General features: G+C 37.5%; 1 protein-coding gene across 1 annotated transcript in view; it reads right to left on the reverse strand.

Moving 5' to 3' along the window:
- Positions 1-23,455, reverse strand: part of LOC120530144 (protein disulfide-isomerase TMX3-like) — a 93,592-nt gene that overhangs the window by 7,684 nt on the left and 62,453 nt on the right. The window contains exons 10-13 of the mRNA XM_039754348.1: positions 3,574-3,672; positions 3,047-3,104; positions 2,800-2,853; positions 1,498-1,554 (exon numbers count right to left, since the gene is read on the reverse strand). Of these exons, the coding sequence (XP_039610282.1) occupies positions 1,498-1,554; positions 2,800-2,853; positions 3,047-3,104; positions 3,574-3,672 (268 nt within the window). The remainder of the gene's footprint in view (positions 1-1,497; positions 1,555-2,799; positions 2,854-3,046; positions 3,105-3,573; positions 3,673-23,455) is intronic.

Raw genomic sequence — 23,455 nt, forward strand, 5'->3', positions numbered from 1 at the left:
CTTGAGAAGGGTCAGGCTGGCTTTTACACCAATCACAAAAAACACAGTAACTTCTGCTGTAAATTATATTTTCAAATCATCCAACAGAGTAAATTATACATTTCTTATGGTATTAGACTTAAGGTGGTGGCAATGTCTCTGGATTGGTTCACTTTTTTACAAAAATGGGGTACAAGAGTAGGTGTCCTAATTACTGAGGGATGACGCTTCTCTGGGGAAAGCCTATGCCTCAGTGTTTAAATGCAGGCTATGTCAGTTAGATAAACATCAGACTTAGGAGAAACAATGTGGACTCTGTCCTGGTTGATTTGACAATATTGGATTCTAAAAGTAAGTGTCATATTCACTTATTTGCTCATTATTAAGAAACGTTTTTAATAGAACAGGCAAGTGAAATTGGCAGTGAAGCCACTGCTCCACTTTAACATTCAACATGATTTGTGCCCTTTCCACATGCTCATTAGTAATTGTCAGCATTTGGATATAATTACAGGAGCAAATGTTACAGAAAAGTATTAAAAAAAACAAAGAAACGTAAGCATTAAAAGATATAGTAAAGTATATACATTTTTATGAATTTCTCTTGTAGGCCAGATAAATACGTAGTAAGATCAATTAAAAGTAAGAGAAATGAACAGATTGAGAAATTTGTAGGAGTAAAAGCATGCAGCCATTTGGGTTTTTCCAGGATTGATGCTGGGAAACACTACTGTAAACTCTTCAAGATTCTACAAGCCTTTTTTAATCACCCAGTTCACTGCCTACTAGATGACAGTTGATGAAGGTTCTGGTCAAATGGTAGACAGGAGGAAAACCGATTCACTCTTTACATTTGCAAACACTTAAATAATGCATTAGACCCTCGAACAATGTACTTGAGGCAGATAAGTTAGAAGTGGAGTTGTTTAGTCATAATGCACAACTTCAAGTGCATATTAAGCTAGTGCACAACAAAATCATTCTAATAAATAAAAAATGTATGTAATGCTCCAATTACAGTAAAGTTTGTGTTTATAAAAATTATTTTATTTTCAATTGTGTAAAGCTTTACATTATCTACCTGTAAATAAATTTTGCCAACATCTTTCCTAAACTGTCTGGAAATTCATCCAATTTACAGTCATAATGTAACACTGGAAGTTTGTTTTAAAAACAAAACTCCATCACCAATCACTATGAGTGTCACTTAGAATTAATAGTTGTATAAATAAATAATAAGTTGTTTTAATCAGCATTGGGATAACAACAATTTTGGAGAATTAGAGTGGTTTTGTGGGAGTATGAAAGTCACTAGAGTGTAATGCTGTGGATATTTGTATAGCAATGAATGTATTCTCTTATAATGAAAATTAGTTTTTCACAAATTTTTCTTTTGAAATATCAGTTACTAAAGCTTCTTATTCACAGTGTCACAATACTTAAAATAAATAAATAAATAAATAAAAATTGGAATTTACACTTAACAAAGTCTTATACCATATTTAAAAGAATACTCACTCCATTATTAGGCTGTTTATGTATTCACTTCCATCCATGTGACCAAACTGGAAATCTCTGAAATTTAAAAAGAAAAATAATGCCTTTACCTTGTATTATGCTTAGTTTTTTAAGTATTTTAATCAAAACGTATATTAAATATTGTAAATTGTACTGTAACTTAGAAGTATTTATAACTTATTTAAGCACCACAGGAATTCAAAGATCACTGCAACAAAATAAATTTAAACATATGAGCACACTTGGACCCTTATAGCAAACTGAGGTCCACCTCTCTAGTCTGTCAAAACAGAGATAACATTAAATATATTATTCTTAATATTATGATGGAAATCTGGAATGTATGATGTGTAATCTTACATCTGTAAACCCACATATTGAATAAGGGTTATGGAAAGCCAAAGCCTAATCCTGACAGGAATATGAGAAAGAGCCCTGAAAATGGCAAGAATCCACTGCAAGGCTCACTCGGAAACATAACTGCACCCACACAGGAACCAAATAATCTAAACAGCATGTCTTTGGGGGAATGGGAGGAAAACCAGAGTACCTGGAGGAGGCAGGAGATAAGAAAAATAAACCTTTCTTTGCACAACTGCCTTCTTAATGTACTGCTTAAATATACAAATACCTGCTTGCTTGCGGAAAGAATTTTATCAAAATATTCTGTTTAAAACTAACTCGTTATATAAATGTCACAACAGAAAATATTTACATTTACTTCTTTCTAAACTTTTGCAAGGATTTTAAAACAAGGCAGTACACCTTCGTCTTGGCTCCTAAAGCCAAGCCCTTAAAATTAAAATATTTAAATCTGAATTAAATCATTTATAGCTGTGAAGACCTTAGAAAGAAGAGATATATCAAATTAGGAATGAATACACACATTTCATAATTGGTCTCTTTTATTAAGCAATTGTTACATAAATAAGGATGGACAATTTGATAAATGAGACTTAACTTTTATATGAATTCTGCAAAGGTGTGTATTGTGAGTGAGGTGTTGAAAACAGTAACAGGAAGATGACAAAGGACAGGTAAGCTTTAAATGACAGCAATGGAATGCAAACATGCAGTTACAGTAAAACTAGTTAAAATGCAAACAAAATATAGGTTATTAAGTGAGCAGTTTAGTTATGTAGATATGGTTCTGAAGCTCTGAAGTTAAATATTTACAAACAATAAATAATATCACAAAACTTATGTTGAAAATCAGTTAAATTCTTCTGCAATATTTGTAATAAAAGTTCTTTTGATTACAATGGAATCCTTAGAATTCAAGTCACAGACAACCTTTCTTACCTGCTGAACTGGCTCCTATAGTCTTTTGATACAGTCTGAATGAGAGATTTCAATCTGTAAGAAAAATGAAACTTTCATCGCACAGGAAATTAATTTAGATGTAAGAAATTCATAATTAAAACCTGACTCACTAACATCTTAGGCATAAATGCATTAAATAATGCAAGTTATGGAAGAATACCTTACTGATATTGGCAAAAGCATAGTTCATCAAGACAAAGGTGATATACAAGATGTAGGCACTTACCTAATATTTTCCTCTGCGGGTTTTTTGTCATCCACAACAGCAATGGCCACTAGCTTTCCTGTAATTTTGTGAAATTCAGAATATTGATACTGAAGTACTTTAGAGGTACAAGTTGAAAAAGTAAAGTTTACATACAAATCAAGTAAACAAATACTGTGCAAAATACTGAACTAAAAATATTGCAACTATGAAAACCAGAGGACAATAGGATACAGTTTTTCATTTTTAATTCTGATTTAAATTTTATGAACTATTACCGACTTTCCTTGCACACTTCTCTGTTCCTTTTTAACCAATGTACATAATTCTGAATGCTATACAACATTTTCATATAAAAACCATTTCTTTCAATAATAACTCTTATTATCCTTAAGGTAAACAAAGGTTTCCAAGTAAAAATGCAACATAAAACGATAGCACTGACAAATATTAAAGAAGCAATGTGGCCACTCTTTAATTAAGAACAAAATTAGAAATCACTGCCTTAAAGCTCTTGTATGATTTCATTTATAGGGTGATCATTTCACCTGTTTCTCCAAGTTCATACAAAGTATAACCATCAATGTGCAGGTATCCTTGGAATCTTTCCTTATTGATCCAGGTAGAGAGATCCCCATCTTCATATTCTACAAATTAAAAAAAAAAAAAAGTTTCCTTACATGTCAGTAAAAACAAAGTCAGTCAGACTGGAATAACAGTAATATTGCCTACCTGAACTACCTAAGAAACATCCAAAAAAAAACAATTTTGAAACGATACATAGGATACACTGACTGGCTGCATACCATAACAGGTGAAATAAGACATTTTACCTGAGATTGCTTTAACAACAATGCTTTAAAACAGATACATTATTTCCATTTTCAAAAGAAAGCTAGTGCTGATATCTAATTTGACAATACCAGGTATAAAGTAACAACCTATGCAATTCAAGTAAAAATTGTGTATTCAGGAAAGAACACACTTATCAGTTCAACATTACTTTGTGTAGGGATTCTTATACTTTTTAATCAGAGGACCCAAATAAGAAAATTAATAGCATACTGGGGCTCAAGAAGAGGATTATCACTATTATGACATCACAGCCATTAATAGACAAATAACAACAGCCATATAATAAAAAGTTAATTGTTTCCTTTTCCATTGAACAATATTTCTTACATGATTACGACTAAAAGAGAAAAGCAAAAAGGAAATGTATTGTTAATAAAATAATGATCATTCAAAATAGGGAATAGATTTCTAAGGTATATCTATCAGTGTAAATGTTTAGTGCAGGCTTTAGTAAAGCTCAGAGAAATATATTTTCAGGATGTGTCGCAAGGATAAGAGAATTTTTGAAAGGAGAGTAGGTATGATCACTCAAGTTAGTTACTTGATGCATGGCACCAGATGAGGAATAAATTAGTCAAAAAAATAAAAAGGAACTCTCTTCAAATAAGCAACACCATTAACAATAAATGTTCCCAAGTGGTTCACAAATAGTTCAGCATATCCCATTCTTAATTTAACAATTCAGTAAACGAAGTTTAAAAAAAAAACAAAAAACTTCTCACTTATTCCTAAAAAAATAATGCATTGCTTACATTTTATCTGGTGACAGGATAAATCTTGATAAACAATATGGTGATCTGACCCATTTTGCCGATGATGCTGTGTTCACTTACCACAGCAGTGGCATTCATTTCTCTGGTGACCCTTCCTATGAAGTCAGTAGATGGACTGGGGTGCCAGCCCACCGCAGGGCACACACACGCACACACCAAGCACACAGTAGGGACAATTTAGGATCGCCAATGCACCTAACCTGCATGTCTTTGGACTGTGGGAGGAAACCCACGCAGACACGGGGAGAACCTGCAAACACCATGCAGAGAGGACCCAGGAAGCGAACCCTGGTCACCTAACTGCGAGGCAGCAGCACTACCACTGCACTGCCCATCACATACTCCTAGTTCCAAAATATTTAACAAAAGGTTGCATTTTCAAATGTCACCTCTATTTTCTCTCTTTTATAACATGATATCTAAATATGAATTCTCTTTGTTCTTGGGTTTTCCCCATCGTTCTTACTAATCCTGCTGTTGGACTTTGCTCAGCAAAACTTCTCATTTATTCGAGCACTCATTTTTAATCTTGTTTCAGCTGCCTACATTTTACAATAAAAATGTCTTTGTTTAACTGATTAAAGCCTTGCTACTCGTTTCTCTCCATTTTCTTTCATGATTAAAAGAATCCTTATGGATTTATGTTTTTACTTCAGTGTCCAAGTCTCTGACCCACATAATGCTACATTCTAAAGCATCATCTAAAAAGACCGTCTTCACAACACTCTGCTCTTATGTTTAGCTAACAGCTATGACAACCTACACAAATATCCAAATAAACATTTCAAATTCCGTTAGGCATCATTATCAGCAAACAAAGAAAATAGGCAATTTCTGCAAATGAATGAATAAATCATTTAATCAAACAAACATATATACCAGCACAAACATGAAGCAAATAGAATGAAAATGGTCTTTCTCCACATTCAAAGCAGCTTAGGTTAATAACTAACAGTTGCTTCTCTAAGGAAATTAACATTTACATCATATACATATATTATACTGTATACTTAACAGTGTATCCGGAAAGTATTCACAGCGCATCACTTTTTCCACATTTTGTTATGTTACAGCCTTATTCCAAAATGGATTAAATTCATTTTTTTCCTCAGAATTCTACACACAACACCCCATAATGACAAGCGTGAAAAAGTTTACTTGAGGTTTTTGCAAATTTATTAAAAATAAAAAAATTAAGAAATCACATGTACATAAGTACTAGAGCTGGCCGGCCTTCTAAACTGAGAAATCGGGGGTGACCAAGAACCCAATGGTGACTCAGTCAGGGCTCCAGAGGTCCTCTGTGGGGAAAGGAGAACCTTCCAGAAGGACAACCATCTCTGCAGCAATCCACCAATCAGGCCTGTATGGTAGAGTGGCCAGACAGAAGCCACTCCTTAGTAAAAGGCACATGGCAGCCCGCCAGGAGTTTGTCAAAAGGCGACTGAAGGACTTTCAGACCATGAGAAACAAAATTCTCTGGTCTGATGAGACAAAGATTGGACTCTTTGGTGTGAATGCCAGGCGTCATGTTTGGAGGAAACCAGGCAGCACTCATCACCAGGCCAATACCATTCCTACAGTGAAGCATGGTGGTGGCAGCATCATGCTGTGGGGATGTTTTTCAGCGGCAGGAACTGGGAGACTAGTCAGGATAAAGGGAAAGATGACTGCAGCAATGTACAGAGACATCCTGGATGAAAACCTGCTCCAGCGCGCTCTTGACCTCAGACTGGGGCGACGGTTCATCTTTCAACAGGGACAACGACCCTAAGCACACAGCCAAGATATCAAAGGAGTGGCTTCAGGACAATTCTGTGAATGTCCTTGAGTGGCCCAGCCAGAGCCCAGACTTGAATCTGATTGAACATCTCTGGAGAGATCTTAAAATGGCTGAGCACCGACGCTTCCCATTCAACCTGATGGAGCTTGAGAGGTGCTGCAAAGAGGAATGGGCGAAACTGGCCAAGGATAGGTGTGCCAAGCTTGTGGCATCATATTCAAAAAGACTTGAGGCTGCAATTGCTGCCAAAGGTGCATCGACAAAGTATTGAGCAAAGGCTGTGAATACTTATGTACATGTGATTTCTAAGTTTTTTTATTTTTAATAAATTTGCAAAAACCTCAAGTAAACTTTTTTCACGTTGTCATTATGGGGTGTTGTGTGCAGAATTCAGAGGAAAAAAAATTAATTCAATCCATTTTGGAATAAGGCTGTAACATAACAAAATGTGGAAAAAGTGATGTGCTGTGAATACTTTCCGGATGCACTGTATATATTACATTCAATGTTCTTTTCAGTTTATCTCAACAAGTGGCTGATTAGCATCTCATCATTTCTAGGGATACTGATGAAAAGGCAACACAATGCTTCTTACAATGAAATATCTATATTATTTAAAGTTTTAGTGAACATTAATATTTAGTATACTTTTCAAATTAAAATTTGTAACAAGTCTTTGGAAGAAAAACTATTGGTACTCTATTAACCTTGCTATATAATTGAACACTGAACAAAATCTATAAAAAAAAAAAAAAAAAAAGAAAAGAAAATCGGTCTTAGGGACACATCCATCACATGTTAAGATACCATGAAGTCATCAATTTAGTGGCAGAAAGTTTAATTAAAGTTCTAAAACAAAGTTCCAATGAAGGGGCACTAGTCATATATTTGAAGTTTAAACAGTCAAAACATGGAGGGGCCATGGCATTCTATTCACAACAGAGCACACTAGAATACCGAAAATAACTCTCACTTCCAATTCTCTCTTTTTCAGCTTCATTTTTTTCAAATCTGTTATTCTTTTTTGTATAAATGAACTAACACAAAAAGTAATTTCTTTTGGTTATTTTCCTAGGGTGATGCTTATGTTTGCATTTCGTCCTTGTGGATCTAGGGCTGGACTTAACTCCTAGCCCAATCAATTTCTGTTTTTAGTTTTAATATTATGAGTGCTTCTATAAATATAAGTGCTGAATATAAGGTTGGAAATATTCTCATGCTCAATTAATCCAATTTTTAAGTCATGTATAACCAGAGTTTACCACAGCAGAAGAAAATACATAGCAAAGGACATCATTAAGTAAACTGCCTGTCCACTGCAAAATCCACAGATGTATAAACCATTCAGTCATACAAGAGCCTTTGCGGAATCGCAATCAGACCTTCATGTCTTAAGAGGATGAAGGAAGAAAACCAGAGTTGCCACTGGGAAACTCACCCGGAGGGAATGAACATGTAAACTCCAAGCACGGAATATAATATTCGTTGTGTCACTCTGACCCCCACACACACAAATACATGGTTAAGCTGCACGGTATATTAATGCATCATAAGTAAAATTAATACATGAATACTTAGTTTTTCTTAAAAAGTCTTTAATACTGTCAATCCCCTTAACTACATACTCAGTTTTAGCAATCTGACAAGCAACAAGCAATGTATTTCGACACTTAAAAACAAAAAGCACATATAACTATTCAGCAATTAAACTCATTAACAGCAGAGTTGCTTGAACATGAAATGTTAATCCTAAACTAGAGCATATTTAATGTGCAGTTGGCCATCCGTATCTATTGGTCAGTTGAATCCAAGGATGCTGAACCTGAGATCAAAAATAAAAACAGAAAGGTCTAAAAGGCAAAACTTAAATTTTCCATGCATCAAACACTATAATGAATCCACGTGAATGAAGTGATCTGTGGGCATACCCTTAAGTAGCCTCTCTGTCACAGCAGTTGAATAAAATGGTTCATAAGAGTATACAGGAGGCTATATGGCAGCCAAATGTTGAACCACCACTCTGCCCAGAAGAAACACACTTGCTATACTAGGCACACCAATCAACGACCCTGTTCTCCAGCAATCGCCACCTTCATAAAAGGGAAGCTCTTTCTCACTCACCTCATATCATACCTCGGTTTCTAAGCGATACTATTCGCCAAGGTGGGAAATGGTTTCCATGCTCTTAAACGAAACACTAAAGACATACAGATATTCAGGAAAATAAAGACAAATTAAACAAAGAAAATTAAACACTAACCAAAACAGTACACTGAACCTGGACTTTTTTAAACCTTTGTCCTCCCCAAGCCATTCAAAGTGAGTCCTTCTAACAGTCTGCAGACACCTGATGTGGGCACCAGCTTTAAAATTAGGTAATGCGTTGTTGGCAAAGAAGTGTGCAGGCTAGAAACTGCTTGGATACACACAGACTGTCTGTAGATAAACAGTAAACTGTAAATTATGTACTGAAGTTTCAACCGCTGAAGTTTCAACAGCTGAAACCATTATTGACTGGGACAAACATGTGCAGAATAAAAACCGTTGCCTCATGTTTATTTAAACAAACAGCCATTCTGTCAGCAATTCTGACAGTAAAGTGCTGTGTGGCCTGTGACATCAAATTTTGTGCACCCTTTGTTACTGTGAAAAACTGGTTCCTAAAAACTAGTTAAACGGTCAAAGATGTCCCTCAAAGGCTAAGAGGAAGCATAAAGTTCTATATTTTGATGAGAAAATAAAAATATGATCTGGCTTGAAATTATCATTGGCATATCACATTACACAGAGATGGACCATCACATTAAGGAAACAAGCAGCAGTCACTAAAAACCTGTGAGGAGAATTGGGGTTGTGTTCAAAATCAGTGTTACAGAGCCGCTTTTGCAACATATGCTATGGGATCAAGTTCACTGGCTTGAAGCAGAAAAGGGAGGACTGAAAACTTTCCCTGCCCCTTTTTCTGACTGCCACAATCAGCAAAAGAACAATCAGCATAACATGGCACCTTCTGAGGATTGCTGTTTGTGACATAGACATACCCAAATGAACTGATTCTTAAAACTTCCCCAAGGCTGAATTAATTCATGTGAACTCATGATTCTCCTAGAATGCTGGAAGAAGGGATAAGCACCCAATCTGCCCCTCTCTGCTAATGTTTAATTGTTCATGCAGAATGGACTCAACTGCTCTGTAACTAATCTGTGTAGGGTCTACTATCTCATGTACTGTCATTATTCAACTCTCTTTTAGTATTCATGCAGCCATGGCAACATTTTCTATTGTTAGTGTCAAAACAAGAAAACATTAGATCATCTTTGAAAGATGTTTTTGCCATTTTAGAATTGTGCAGTATATTTACTGACTTCAGTATATGATGGAGAGTAGTAGACAATGTATATTAATTAGGCGCAAGTGTATTTAAGAAAGATTTCTGGTTTCTAATGTTTGAAATTTAGCATAATTGATTGTGTAGTTGACTTGGTACTAAAATAAAACAGACAGGCAGATAGACAAGATATATATTGTACATACACTACTGGTCAAATGTTTTAGAACAGTTCATTTAACCCCGTTTGTCTTCAAATTTAATCAGCTGAAATGCAATAAATGTCCTAAAATGGTGAAAAGATGACCCAACATCTGCTGATTACTTGAAAACCCTCTGCCTATCTTAAAGCAGAGTTGGAACGGACTGTGTTAGCATAAACTCCACGCCACAGAAAACTTGTAAATTGCAGTAATAATAGCAAGAAAACAGCAATTAACAAATGAAATGAGACAAAGCATTATTACCCTTAGAAGTGTAGGCCTTTTATTTCAAGAAACTGCAAAAAAAAAGTCTCATGGACCAATGTATCAAATTTTGAAATCTTCAGTTCATCACGCAGTGTGCTTATACACCGTCAAGCTGGTGAAAGGATGGTTCCTCAATGTGCGACACCAACTGTCAAACATGTAGGAGGATGTGTCATGGTCTGGAGTTCTTTTGCTAGAGGCAGAGTTGACTGGCATTCTGAATCAAAATGGTTACCACACTTTTTTTGAAAAGTATAAATAAAAATATAAATGCAATTTTGTATACTTAATGATTCCTTGACTAATTTTTTTTATATGCCATTGTTTATTTATTCTATGCCAGTGTAATATGTGCAAGTAGAAATTCAGAGGGTGTAAAAACACAGTAATCTTCTTTAAGACAGACGGAGTTTTAAAGTAATCAGCAGAAGTTGGGGCACCCTTGCAAAATGTTTGCTTTAACTTGCAAGGCTTCAGCTACTTTAAGTGCAGAACATCTGTAGGTTGTAACCAATTAGTTGTTCCCTGAAAAAAAAAATTGTAATATTCTGAAATGTTATTTTTTTCAGAGTTTGCCTACCTACACTTTAAATTTAAATCTCTGGCAGTTTACTGCTTTCCTTTTCACCATTTTAGGTCATTCACTACATTTCAACTGATTAAATGTAAAGAAAAACAGTCATTTTAAAACTTTTAACCAGTAGTGTACATACACAAACACACAGTGTCTTACAAAAGCGTTCAGTCCCTTAATCATGTCTCTATAACTTTACTGAACAATTACTAAACTGAAAATGTATTCTGTGTCATAAAAAAGCTCATTAACACTAGAATTGCCAAAGCCTATGAAAAAAACTCAAAGCCAGGCCCACCTTAAATCCGTTCGCACCTCTCCATCAGCGTCTTTTGTGTTGTAAATATGTCGATTAGCACAAGCAGCCTACTATCCCATCCTCCCACCGCCGAAACAGCAAAAAGCTCTCCCAGCTCAAGCCTTGTTTATCTTGGAGTGAGGTACTGGGAACTGTATAGTGTAAATAATATATTATTATTTGGAACACACGCATTTCATGTGTGTTCTGTGACTACAAAGATCTATGAAAGTGTAGGATGACAGGAAATGCAAGAAATGGTGAGCACATACCTTTTTGACATGAAGTGTATAATGTGTGAAGCCTGAAGTCCAAATACCAAATAAGCACTTTCACAAAAGGTACAAATATAACAGAACAAGTGCGCTTTTATTCAAGATATAACCGGAGAAAAAGAATTCGGGGTAGTGTGGCTTGTTGCGACTTTTCTGGTAGTACAGTGGTAAGAACTGCTGTCTCCTATTCAAAAGTTTGCTGGTTCGAGCCTTCACGTGTCCCAAAATATACATTTTGAGCAGTGAATCTCTTTTATTGTTACTATTATACAATAAAAACATACATTTCATTTGAGTCTGCAACAGATACTGTAAATGTAATGTACTTGTAAAGGTTTGTGTTTTTTTTGTTTTTTTTTTAATAATTCAGTTTTATTCTCTCAGTCGCGTTCATTCTCACCACGATCTGACACTGTTGGTTTTCAAATAAAGGCGTGCTATAACAGAGGTGAACTCAGATGAGGATTCTGCATTGGAAAAAGAGAACAGAAGCCCTCCCAGCTAGAAACATCCACTCACATATAAGAACAACGAAGCTGCACTAGGTGTAAAGGCAAAAGATGGCACTGTTTGGATGCAGCAAGAGAGGTCTGGTGTCATCCTGCCCCACACCTGTCCTTTAAAGAAAAAGCACGGCTTACAGAGCTCGCCAAGGTATCATGCAGAGCCCAGTTTGTGACTATATTTTGTGATAGTCTTTATATAAAACCATTTATATGTTACTTATATAAAAGCCAGATCGAATGTTATTTACCTTGATTTATTTACGCAGCTTCATACAGCGTAAAGTCACAAGTAGATAGCAGAGTTTCCTCTGTTTGATCGACACGGGCACGCTGACAAACTACATGTGTACTGAAGTGACTTCAGCTGCAGGTGGACAGACTCGAATTAAATCTATGTTTTTATTGTATAATAGTAACAATAAGAGCAGCTCACTACTAAAAAAATTTATTTTGTGATACACCAAGGCTCGAAACTGTGACCTGTTGCTTATGAGTTATGCAATGCATGTGTTCCAAATAACAATATATTATTTACACTACACAGCTTCCGGTACCTCATTCCCAGGTAAACCAAGCTTGAGCTGGGAGAGCTGCGGGGAGGATGGGATAGCAGGTTGCTTGTGCTTATCAACACATTTACAAAACAAAAGACGCTGACGGAGAGGTGCGAAACGGATTTAAGGTGGGCCGGGTTTACATGTTTTTTCGTAGGCTTTGGTAATTCTAGTGTTAATGGGACTTTGTTTTCTGTTACAAAAACTTGTAAATATTGGTGAACAAAGGCAGAGACATTCAGGCTTTTGGAAGACATCTATGGAGGTAAAGTCTTTAGCTGGAACACAAATTGAAATTTTACACATATTATAAATCTACGAGGTGTGGCAGAAAAGTAATGAGACTGATTTTTTATTTACCAAAGTTTTTATTTTTTTCAAACATCAATGTTATCCCCTTCAAAGTAGTTCCCTTGGGCAGCTACACACCGATGGAGACGTTGTTCCCACTGTTGGTTGCAGCGCTGGAAGTCTTCAACCAGTATGGTCTTCAGCATGTCCGTTACACTCTTTTGGATGTTTTCTAAAGTCCCGAATTGACGTCCTTTGAGGACATTTTTCAGTTTAGGAAAAAGGAAAAAGTCACACGGACTGAGGTCAGGTGAATAAGGGGGCTGGGGAACCACAGGAATGCCTTTTGAGGTCAAAAATTCTGTTATGGAGAGGGCAGAGGGCAGTGTGACATGGGGCGTTGTCATGATGGAGCATCCATTTGTCTGCAATGTCTGGTCTCACGCGAATGACCCTTTTTCTGAGCCTTTCAAGGACGTCTTTATAAAAACTTGGTTGACAGTTTGTCCTGGAGGAACAAATTCTTTGTGGACGATTCCCCTTTTGTCAAAAAAACAAATCAGCTTTGATTTGATCTTCGATTTGCTCATTCGAGCTTTCTTTGGTCGAGGAGAGTTTGCAGTGTGCCACTCCTGACTTTGCCTCTTGGTCTCAGGATCGTATTCAAAAATCCATGATTCATCACCTGTGATCACACGACTAAAGAAATCTTGCTCATTAGCGATTCTGTCAAGAAGATCAAGACACTTGTTTTTTCGATTGTCCTGCTCAATTGTGAGGTTTTTTGGCACCATTTTGGCACAGACCTTTCGCATGTGCAAATGTTCAGTCAAAATTTGATGAACGGTAAATCTGTTCAAATTTAATTGTTCACTCAACATTCTTAATGTTAAACGATGGTCTGATCTCACAAGAGTGTTCACACGTTCAATGTTTTTATTGGTTTTCGAAGTTGAAGGCCTCCCTGAACGGTGTTCATCTTCAACGTGTTTTCTGCCTTCCAAAAATGATTTGTGCCAGCGAAAAACTTGAGCTCGGGATAAAGAATGTTCACCATAGGCCTGTTTTAACTTTTCAAACGTCACACTTGCCGATTCTCCAAGCTTAACACAAAATTTAATGGCACAACGTTGCTCCAAATTCCGCTGTTCCATTTTGCGTGATGCACAACCAAAAACACAACTTCGCTAATAGCAGTCACAAAAATCACGTAGTTAACGGAAGGAGTTGAAACTCGCACTGAGCTATGGGAGGGTACTGATACACGTGCTCTATCAAGGACAACAGCGCAGCGCTGCCAGATCGCTTGCAGTGTTGCCAGTCTCATTACTTTTCTGCCATACCTCGTACATTATACTGAACAAATCCTTAATCTGTCAAAAAATTTAGGACTATAGCCAACATCTGTTGTGCCAACTTACGTTGACAGTGATGGGCAGTCCAAGAAAATGAAAGCTTCTGACCCTCTCCACTGTGTTTTCCCTGATGCACAATAGACTGGAGTGTGATCTGCCACCTGCCCCTTGATACCTATGACCAGCCCTGCTTTGCTTTTGATGCTATTACGGCAGATTGTAGTGCTGGTCCCAATGTATCAGAAGAAAAATATCTTCTCTATAAGCAATTTGATTATTGCTTGCAACTAGGGCAACAATGGTGGTGTGATACAACAGATGGAGTGGGAGATGTGTTTGGCCATACAGGCATAGGTTAATAAAAAAGTACAACAGGGGTTTACCACACCACCATGTGGTGTGCCTGTGTTGAGTACAAGTACAGAGAATTTAACGCTGCCAATTCACATATTCAGGGGTTTGCCAGTTACTACATCCAGAATTCAGTTCTAGAAGGTGTAATATGTTTCAAAGTCTGGAAGTTTGGTGGCCACTTTGGATGGTACTTCAGTGTTCAGTACTAAGCTGTTGCAAATAAACAGTACTTTGGTATGGCAGTTGTTATACAGATTTGCCATGATGGTATAAAGTGAAAGGAATATGGCAACACCTGAGAACCTTCTATGATGATATGCAAATTAATTTCAAATTTCAAACTATCTGGAACGCTACACTTGAGGTATCCTAACAGCAGTTTCTCAAACCGTTTCATCACTGTGCAAGGGAATGCCACTAATCCATAATCATCTTGGCATACTGATAATTGTTTTTGCATCCTGAAATTCGATTCAGATCAAATGTTTCATGGATGAAGACTAATTTGAAAATCTGAATTCATTCACAGAAACACAAAACGATAACTCATGTGGTGCTGTAGGCAACATTTAAGACAGTTTGTTATTTTAATCAAAATGACAGTGGATAGCATTAGGCTTTACTTTACAATCCATACCATCTGCAAGCTGACACATTTTATGTGAGTCACCACTGCTGCTATGCTCAATCTACTACACCTTATCTCCATGGTAAAGTTTGGAAGCTTTAAATGCTTTATGTGTCTGTAGTATATTTCCATATTTCCAACTAGAAACTCAGTGCTGCAAGCTTTTAAGTAGATTTCAGCTGCCTCAGGTTTCTAATCAGGAAATATGTGATTTATTATTTTTGTAGATACAGAGTCATCTACACATTTTTGATGAATCCTGCAATTCTTCTCTCCGCATCTTTAGTCCTACATTGAATCACATTTCTTAATCATCATACCTTATCACGCCACTGCCGTAACCACGTAAGAGCGGTGTCATTAGAATCCTTAAGATATTCATCGGTACATGTAGGGCCTCGGGAACATTCATGGAGAATGTGGTCCATTGTTTGGGTGGGCTCACCACATTTCTTAATAAACTCCTGTTGTTTCAGATTCAACTTGTAAGATGGAGAAGTGAGGAGTAAGTACTAAGAGGTGATCTGCCTGACCAAGAAGAGGACTGCATAGTGAGCGGTAAGAAACTTATTTAAAGTCAATGTTGGAGCAAACCTCCTTATCCATCCATATAAATACCCGTTTTTTTTTTTTTGCAAGGTTGTAGACAGCAGAACCCAATCCAAGAAAACTCTACACAATAAGTCTACTTGTTTAACCACTCCACATAGTAAAGAATCAAATTAGAGAGGATAATTAAAATGAAAGAAAGTCTTTGGAATATACAGAGAGCACTGTGAGAGTACAATTTCAAGCAGGACTGCAAACAACATGCAAATTTAAAACACAAATTGACAGGAATTGAACAAAAGCTAAATTACTGCAAGATAAAAAGCTACTCGCTACACCATCATGACAGATAAAGCAAACCATAAAATGAAGCTGTCACAGATGAAGGAACCTAGCAGAAAAATCTGCATTCCCTATTTAGCTGATGCCTTGGCCCTGTCACAGCAATAATTTCATTAAGATTTAATTTCCAAACTATTGACAGAATTCAACATTAAAGTCTCCCCCACATAGAAACATTGGAATGTGATTTCCTTATTAGACAACCATCAACTTTGCATCATTTAAAACATTAGTACGAGACTGAAGCAAAATTATTTTTTGGGGAAATTCACAAGGGTATGGACCAGACGTTTTTTCAGTAGAGCCAATTATGTCGGTTATTATTTTTTAATTGTACAAAGTTAATAGCAGAAAAAAAAGGAACACAATGTTACATTAAAATTAGAGAGAATTATAAAAAAAATGGTATTTAGAAACAATACATTGCTTTCCACCTACAATCTTTAAAGTTTATGGCAAAGGTTGACAAAATAACAATTTACAAATTATACGGTATTAGAGTAAAAGGATATATTATTTTTAACAAAGCATACAGCTCATCATTCATATGTAATTTTAAATATATATTTAAAATGCTTACTTAAAGATGATAGACAACAATGTATTTTACATAGATTACTGTTACCATTTATCACTTGACTTTTTTTTTTTTTAAATAAAGGAAAGCCTTACACATTGTAGGCAAATGCAAATCCACAGCTGCTCTGTTAACAATATCTCTACAGATTATATGGCAGGAGAACTTGTGACAGAGCATAACATTTTCCTCAAAGAAATTGAAACTTGTAACACCAGCCTGGTGCCTAAAAAGTTCATCATGTAAAAGGTAAGGAGCACTTCATATGAGTTAATTTTCTAGTTACACTCAAATACTTTTAATCTTACAAAGGACATACTGTCTATAATAAATGCTCAAATTGTAAAGTGTTGAGCATTTCCAAAGTCACACAGATCTAGAAATGTACTTTAATGTAATGCCTGTTTTAACATATTTTAATAAACTGTAATGTATACCATATACACAACTGCAAAAATATTATTCATGCCATTATAATAGGTTTGCATATAAAGAATTCTAAAAGTAACATTTCAAAACACTTGTTTGTTATATCATATATTCTGTTGCAAATGAACACTAGTTACAGCAATACAAATTGTACTGTTGCATTTTTAATAAAAAAATCTCTCATACAGCTAATTATTGCTAAAATTGCGGAGTTTATGGTGAATACTACAGTATATTTTAATTACTGTGAATATTCAATGTATTTTTCTGCTGTAAGAGTTATGGTTTGCTTTGTTCAAACAACATATGATGGGGTCTTTCTTAGCAGATCATTTAGTAAATCTTTCAGATTCTTTTTGTTTACATTTTCATTTGCTAATCTTTCCATTTCATTCAGTTTCACATTTTTCCAGTTTCAGGAATATTTGAATTCAGAATGATGGCATTTAATTTTTAAATGCACTACTTTTGCTTTAAATTGACCATACAGTACAGCACAGCTAACATGAATTTATTTGTACACTTAAAAATCGAAGATCATTTCCAAATGGAAGACTATGTGTGGCGTGACAACAAAGAAGAATGCCATTCTAGCAATATGAATTGTGAGTTTTGAGCAAAGGTTTTGATCGGTTCCAACAACTGAGAAAGATTTTCTCTTTATAAGTGAAAATATCCTCCTTTAGTTTGCTGTTTCAAATATGTTTATTTCTTTATCTATATAATTTAACTGGGCAACAGCCAAGATTACAATTTCTATGGATTTTGAAAACTTTGGGATTTTTTTTTTCAAAGTCTTCAGCTGGAACACAGATTGGAATTTTACAATTATTATACATCCACATTATACTGATCAACTCCTTAATTTGTCGAATATTTGTTAAATATTTATAAACTTCTCCAGTCTCACAACTGTATAAAATCAATTTCAAGTAGAAGGTTAGTTTTTTCTTCCTCTTTGTTAGATCATTATTTTTTCCAAATTTGCTTACTGAGTTAGTCAGAAGAGACTATCAGAGCAGCATCAGATTTAGGGCAGCACCTAATCCTGAATGGGCAAATACATTCACACTCACTTAAGAGTCTTGTCTTATCAAAAATTACAGATACTGCAAAAAAAAAAAAAAAAATGTGACAAGCTGAAGTACCCACGCAAATCCTTTTTCAGGGTTTAAAGCAAGAACACTGATAAGGCTACAATGTTGTCTCCTCTAGTCTGCATTATAATTCTGCAAACTGATATTTATTATACTCTGTAACATTCTTTTGTTCAACATTTTGGAAAATACATCCAGACAGAAACTAGACAGATGAAGAGCTTATTTAAGTTTAATAACGGTCAATAAATCTGGCATACAATCTTACGTAAAAACCTGGATAATCTTTGCCACTATCTGACAAAGTTTTACCTTTAGTAGTTAGGCGCCGCCGTGAGTGGCAGCCTTTTCAGCAGCTCTGTGTATGACTATATCTTTCTTTATCTCTGTCTTTCTGATCATTTCTACCACTTTCTTTTATGTGGACTAATTTTCCTGGACACTTCTTACTACTTGGACATGGAAATTTATACACCGAGACTCGTCTATTCAGGTAATCAACTTCTAGCGCTGAGAACAAAGGCCCGTGCCGGTGTGGTTCCCTATTTACCTGATGAGGTAAGAAGGCGGTATCGTGGCAGCAGAGCTGGCGGTAAGCGGCTACCAAGGAAGTGATGATACAAGCCTTCGTTGCCTTCTGTGATCCTGGGAAATGAGAACTCACTACCAAGTAAGATTGACGAACTGGCTGCGCTGGTTAAAAATGTCAGGACCTACAGAGAATGCAGCTTGTTGTGTTTTTGTGAAACGTGGCTAACAACTAGCATCCCAGATGCTAATGTGGAGCTACCCAGGTTTAGCACAGTTAGAGCGGACAGAAATGCAAATACCTGCGGGAAGTGGAAAGGAGGAGGACTCGCTCTCTATGTGAACACAAGGTGGTGCAACCCTGGACATGTAAACGTCTAAATCTCCACTTGCTGCAGAGACATTAAACTGTTGGCCGTAAGTCTGCATCCCTACTACTTTCCCAGAGAGTTTGGACACGTCATTGTTTTTATTGTTTACAAGAGGCACTTGTGTTAATCTCTGGAGATTTTAACCATGTGACGCTGGACAAAGCATTACCTGCCTTTTCCCAGTATGTGTAATGTAACACCCGGGGAAATAGAACTATTGACCTACTGTATGCAAACGTTAAAGATGCATACAGCGCCACCCCGCTGCCTGCGCTTGGGAAAGCAGATCAAAACCCGGTCCTGCTTCAGCCTCACTACAAACCATGAGTGAGGAAGCTACCTACAACCACACGCTCATTCAGGAAGTGGTCCCCTGAGGCAGAGCAGGCTCTGAGAGACTGCCTTGGAACTACAGACTGGGATATCCTACAGGGGTCACATAATGAGAACATTGAGGAGGTTGCTGACCGCACTACTTACTACATCAACTTCTGTATGGACATTGTAGTTCCAGTAAGAACAGTACGCCACTATGCTAACAACAAGCCATGGATTACAATTGACATCAAGAGCCTTTTGAACCAGAAGAAAAATGCTTTTAAATGTATATATGAGCATGAGCTCAAGCATGTACAGAAGGAACTCAGAGTCCAGCCCAGGGCACGAAAGAGCAGTACAGGAAAAAACTGGACTAAAAGTTGCAGAATAACAGCATGAAGGAAGTGTGGGATGGGATGAAGATCATCACTGGCTGCAGCTTGAAACGGGGTGCCACCATCAAAAGAGACGTGGAAGAGAGCAAACCTGATGAACTTCTAGGTTAGACCAGGTTTGACCACCCTAACCCACTCTCACCTCAGAGTACTGCATCCTCCACCCATCCTTCTGCTGATATCAGCATAGGAGAGAGTTTCCCCCCACCCACAATTACAGCAGTCTAGGTAAGCAGAGAGCTGAGGAGACTTTGTGCCAGCAAAGCAGTAGTTCCACCACGACCGTTGAAGGCCTGTGCGTTGGAGCTGGGAGTCCTCTACAGAGCATCTTCAACCTGAGCCTGGAAAAGGGGAGAGTCCGGAGGCTTTGCATCACCCCAGTCCCAAAGGTATCACGTACTGGTGAGCTGAATGACTTCAGGCCTGTCGCCCTGGCGTCACATGTGAAGACGACCATGGAGCGACTGCTGCTTCACCACCTGAGGCCACAGGTCCGCCACGCCCTCGACCCTCTGCAGTTCGCATACCAGGAAAAAGTGGAAGCGGAGGATGCCATCATCTATATGCTACACCGATCCCTCTCCTACTTGGACAGAGGCAGTGGTGCTGTAAGAATTATGTTTCTGGACTCTAGTGCCTTCAACACCATTCAACCTCTGCTACTTAGTGACAAGCTGACAGAGATGGGAGTAGGTTCATACCTGGTGGCATGGATTGTGGACTCTCTTACAGACAGACCTCAATATGTGCACCTTGGGAACTGCAGGTCTGACATTGTGGTCAGCAGCACAGGAGCGCCGCAGGGGACTGTGCTGTCTCCGGGCCTGTTCAGCATATATACATTGGACTTTCAATACAACTCTGACTCCTGCCACATGCAAAAGTTCGCTGACAACACTGCTATCGTGGGCTGCATCAGGAGTGGGCAGGAGGAGGAGTACAGAAACCTAATTAAGCACTTTGTTAAATCGTGCAACTCAAGGCGCCTACAACTGAACACCAGCAAAACCAAGGAGCTGGTGGTGGATTTTAGGAGTCCCCGGCCCCTCATGGACACCGTGATCATCAGCGGTGACTGTGGGCAGAGGGTGCAGACCTATAAATACCTGGGAGTGCAGCTGGATTATAAATTGGACTGGACTGCCAATACTGATGCTCTGTGCAAGACAGGACAGAACTGACTATACTTCCTTAGAAGGCTGGCGTCCTTCAACATCTGGAATAAGATGCTGCAGATGTTCTATCAGACGGTTGTGGCGAGCGCCTCCTTCTACGCGGTGGTGTGCTGGGGAGGCAGCATAAAGAAGAGGGACGCCTCATTCCTGGACAAACTGGTGAGAAAGGCAGGCTCTATTGAAGGCACGGAGCTGAACAATTTGATAACTGTGGCGGTGCGACAGGCGCTGAGCAGGCTCCTGTCAATCATGGAGAATCCACTGCATCCACTGAACAGGATCATCTCCAGACAGAGGAGCAGCTTCAGCGAGAGACTGCTGTCACCGTCCTGCTCCAATGACAGACTGAGGAGATCATTCCTCCCCCACACTACTGCGACTTTTCAATTCCACCCGAGGGGGTAAACGTTAACATTATACAATGATATTGTCTGTTATACCTGCATTTTTTAACTTGCACTGCATTTTTAGCACTATTTAATTAATATTGTTTTTATCAGTATGCTGCTGCTGGAGTATGTGAATTTCCCCGTGGGATTAATAAAGCATCTATCTTGTAAGTACGATTGTGTCTTTGGGGTTCTCAAGGCTCCTTCAGAAAATTTTACATACAATGGGCAATAATTGAAGAAAATGATAGATAAACGGTAATATACTAAATAGACAGTGATAAACGAAACAGTGACTAGATTCCACTCAAAAAGAAAACTGAAAACTTTAGCACATTCTTCAACTGACTTCTCATTCAAGAACAGTACTGCATTGAACACACCATTGCTTCTTCCGCAACTATGTACTGCAAATATCAAATTAAGAAAACTGGGGAGGTGATTGTTTATTTTCATGCATCACTGGAACATGCTATAATGTTTTATTTTCTCTTAATTGAGTTATGCACTATTATGTTTTTTTCTGTTTTAATACAATAAAATAAAATAAGACAGTGAAAGAACAATTTAAGATGTAACAGACCTTTTCAAAGAAGTCTGTCCAAAGTAAACAGAAAAAAAAATATTACTTATGCATGAATGGACTAAGCAGTCTCTTCAGAAAAGAAATAAGTGTAATGGAGGGCTGCCAAAATGTCATAAAATGCCAAGATTAATACGGCTTTCAAGTGTAAAGAGGATGGCAGTATGGAGGCTCACTGAAGGCTCTGGAAACACAAAGAACTGACAGATTCACCCCGATGTTATAGCCAGCTCAGTACAGAGAAGGTACTGTTTCCACAATTAAGTGTTCTGGCTTACTGGTGGAAGAAAGGTGCCAGGGGAGACAGAGAGATGGGGAACTTAGGGGGGGCTTGTTGTGGAACAACAACAAATTAATAAAAATCCACCCCACATCACATATTTTGCACCTTTGTAACTGCCTGTGGTCATCCATGAATCCACGAAATCTAGATTAGAAAGGCTCTCAGAAGCAGGTCCTTCTGTGCTGTGAGCAATAACAACTTGTATGCTCGAGCACACAGCGACCACCTGTAAGCACTACAAGCTGAGCGCTTCCTGGTGATGTCAGTTGAGTTCTTTCTCACACTCAGCTACCACTGCACCATCAACAACAATGTATCTTGTATACCCCAAAATCTCACAAGGAATGCCACAATGGACTTTAACATGATCTTTCTTTTGACAGCACCCTAGCCTTCATACCATACATACAGACAGACATAGGCACCCCTGAAGAAATGTCATCGGGAAGGCAGCATATGTTGCTCCAAAATCTGTATATACTTTATGGTATTAATGGTGCCTTCACAGAAGTGCAAGGTACCCTCACCCAGGGTACTGACCTAATTCCAACAGAGACACTGGCTTCTGGATTTGTAGCTGCTAGTGGTCTGAATTGTCCTTTTCTTCTTGGGATCAGAGATCTCAAAGTGAATATATTCCAAGAAAAAACCTGAAATATTAATTTGCACCACCACATTGCAAGTTTACAATGTGTGATGGGCCATCCTAAATGTTGCCGAGCCTAGAGCAGTCCGTACAGCTGTAAATGGCATTTATGGATGTAACTACATATTGCGATACTTGATAAAGTTTTTTGCCAAAGTACTTCTGAGCTCATGTGCTTACTGTACATCACTTATTGATATTGATGAACGGCGATTCTTAACGCAGTGCTGTCTGAGGGATCGGAGACCACCGACAGTCAACCTAGGCTTGCAATGGAGATTTGCCGGATTCCTTGAATCTTTTAATTATTTAATGCATTGTTGAGGGTTTAAGATAAACAAAATCCCTTCTGATCTGTCTTTGAGAACAAATGTTTACATTTTCAAATGATTCTTTCATACATTTTTGGGAAAATTGGCAATCCTCAACCAGTCTTTGATCCTTAAGGACTAAGCCTTTCCATTAATACCAAAGCATACAATCACTGGTTGAAAATGATCTATTTCAACTCATATTCTTTTCTTTTTCTAACTCTTTTTTTATTACCGTATATACTTGCATATAAGTTGGGCCTTGAAACCCGAAAAATCGATCATAAAATCAGACCCTGACTTATACGCCTGTTCAAAAATGCGACACTTTATTTGAAAGCTAAATATTTTTTCCAAAAAACTCACACATAAATCAAGACTGTTGTTGGCACC

This window comes from Polypterus senegalus, chromosome 5, assembly GCF_016835505.1.
Source record: "Polypterus senegalus isolate Bchr_013 chromosome 5, ASM1683550v1, whole genome shotgun sequence".
Lineage (NCBI taxonomy): Eukaryota > Metazoa > Chordata > Cladistia > Polypteriformes > Polypteridae > Polypterus > Polypterus senegalus.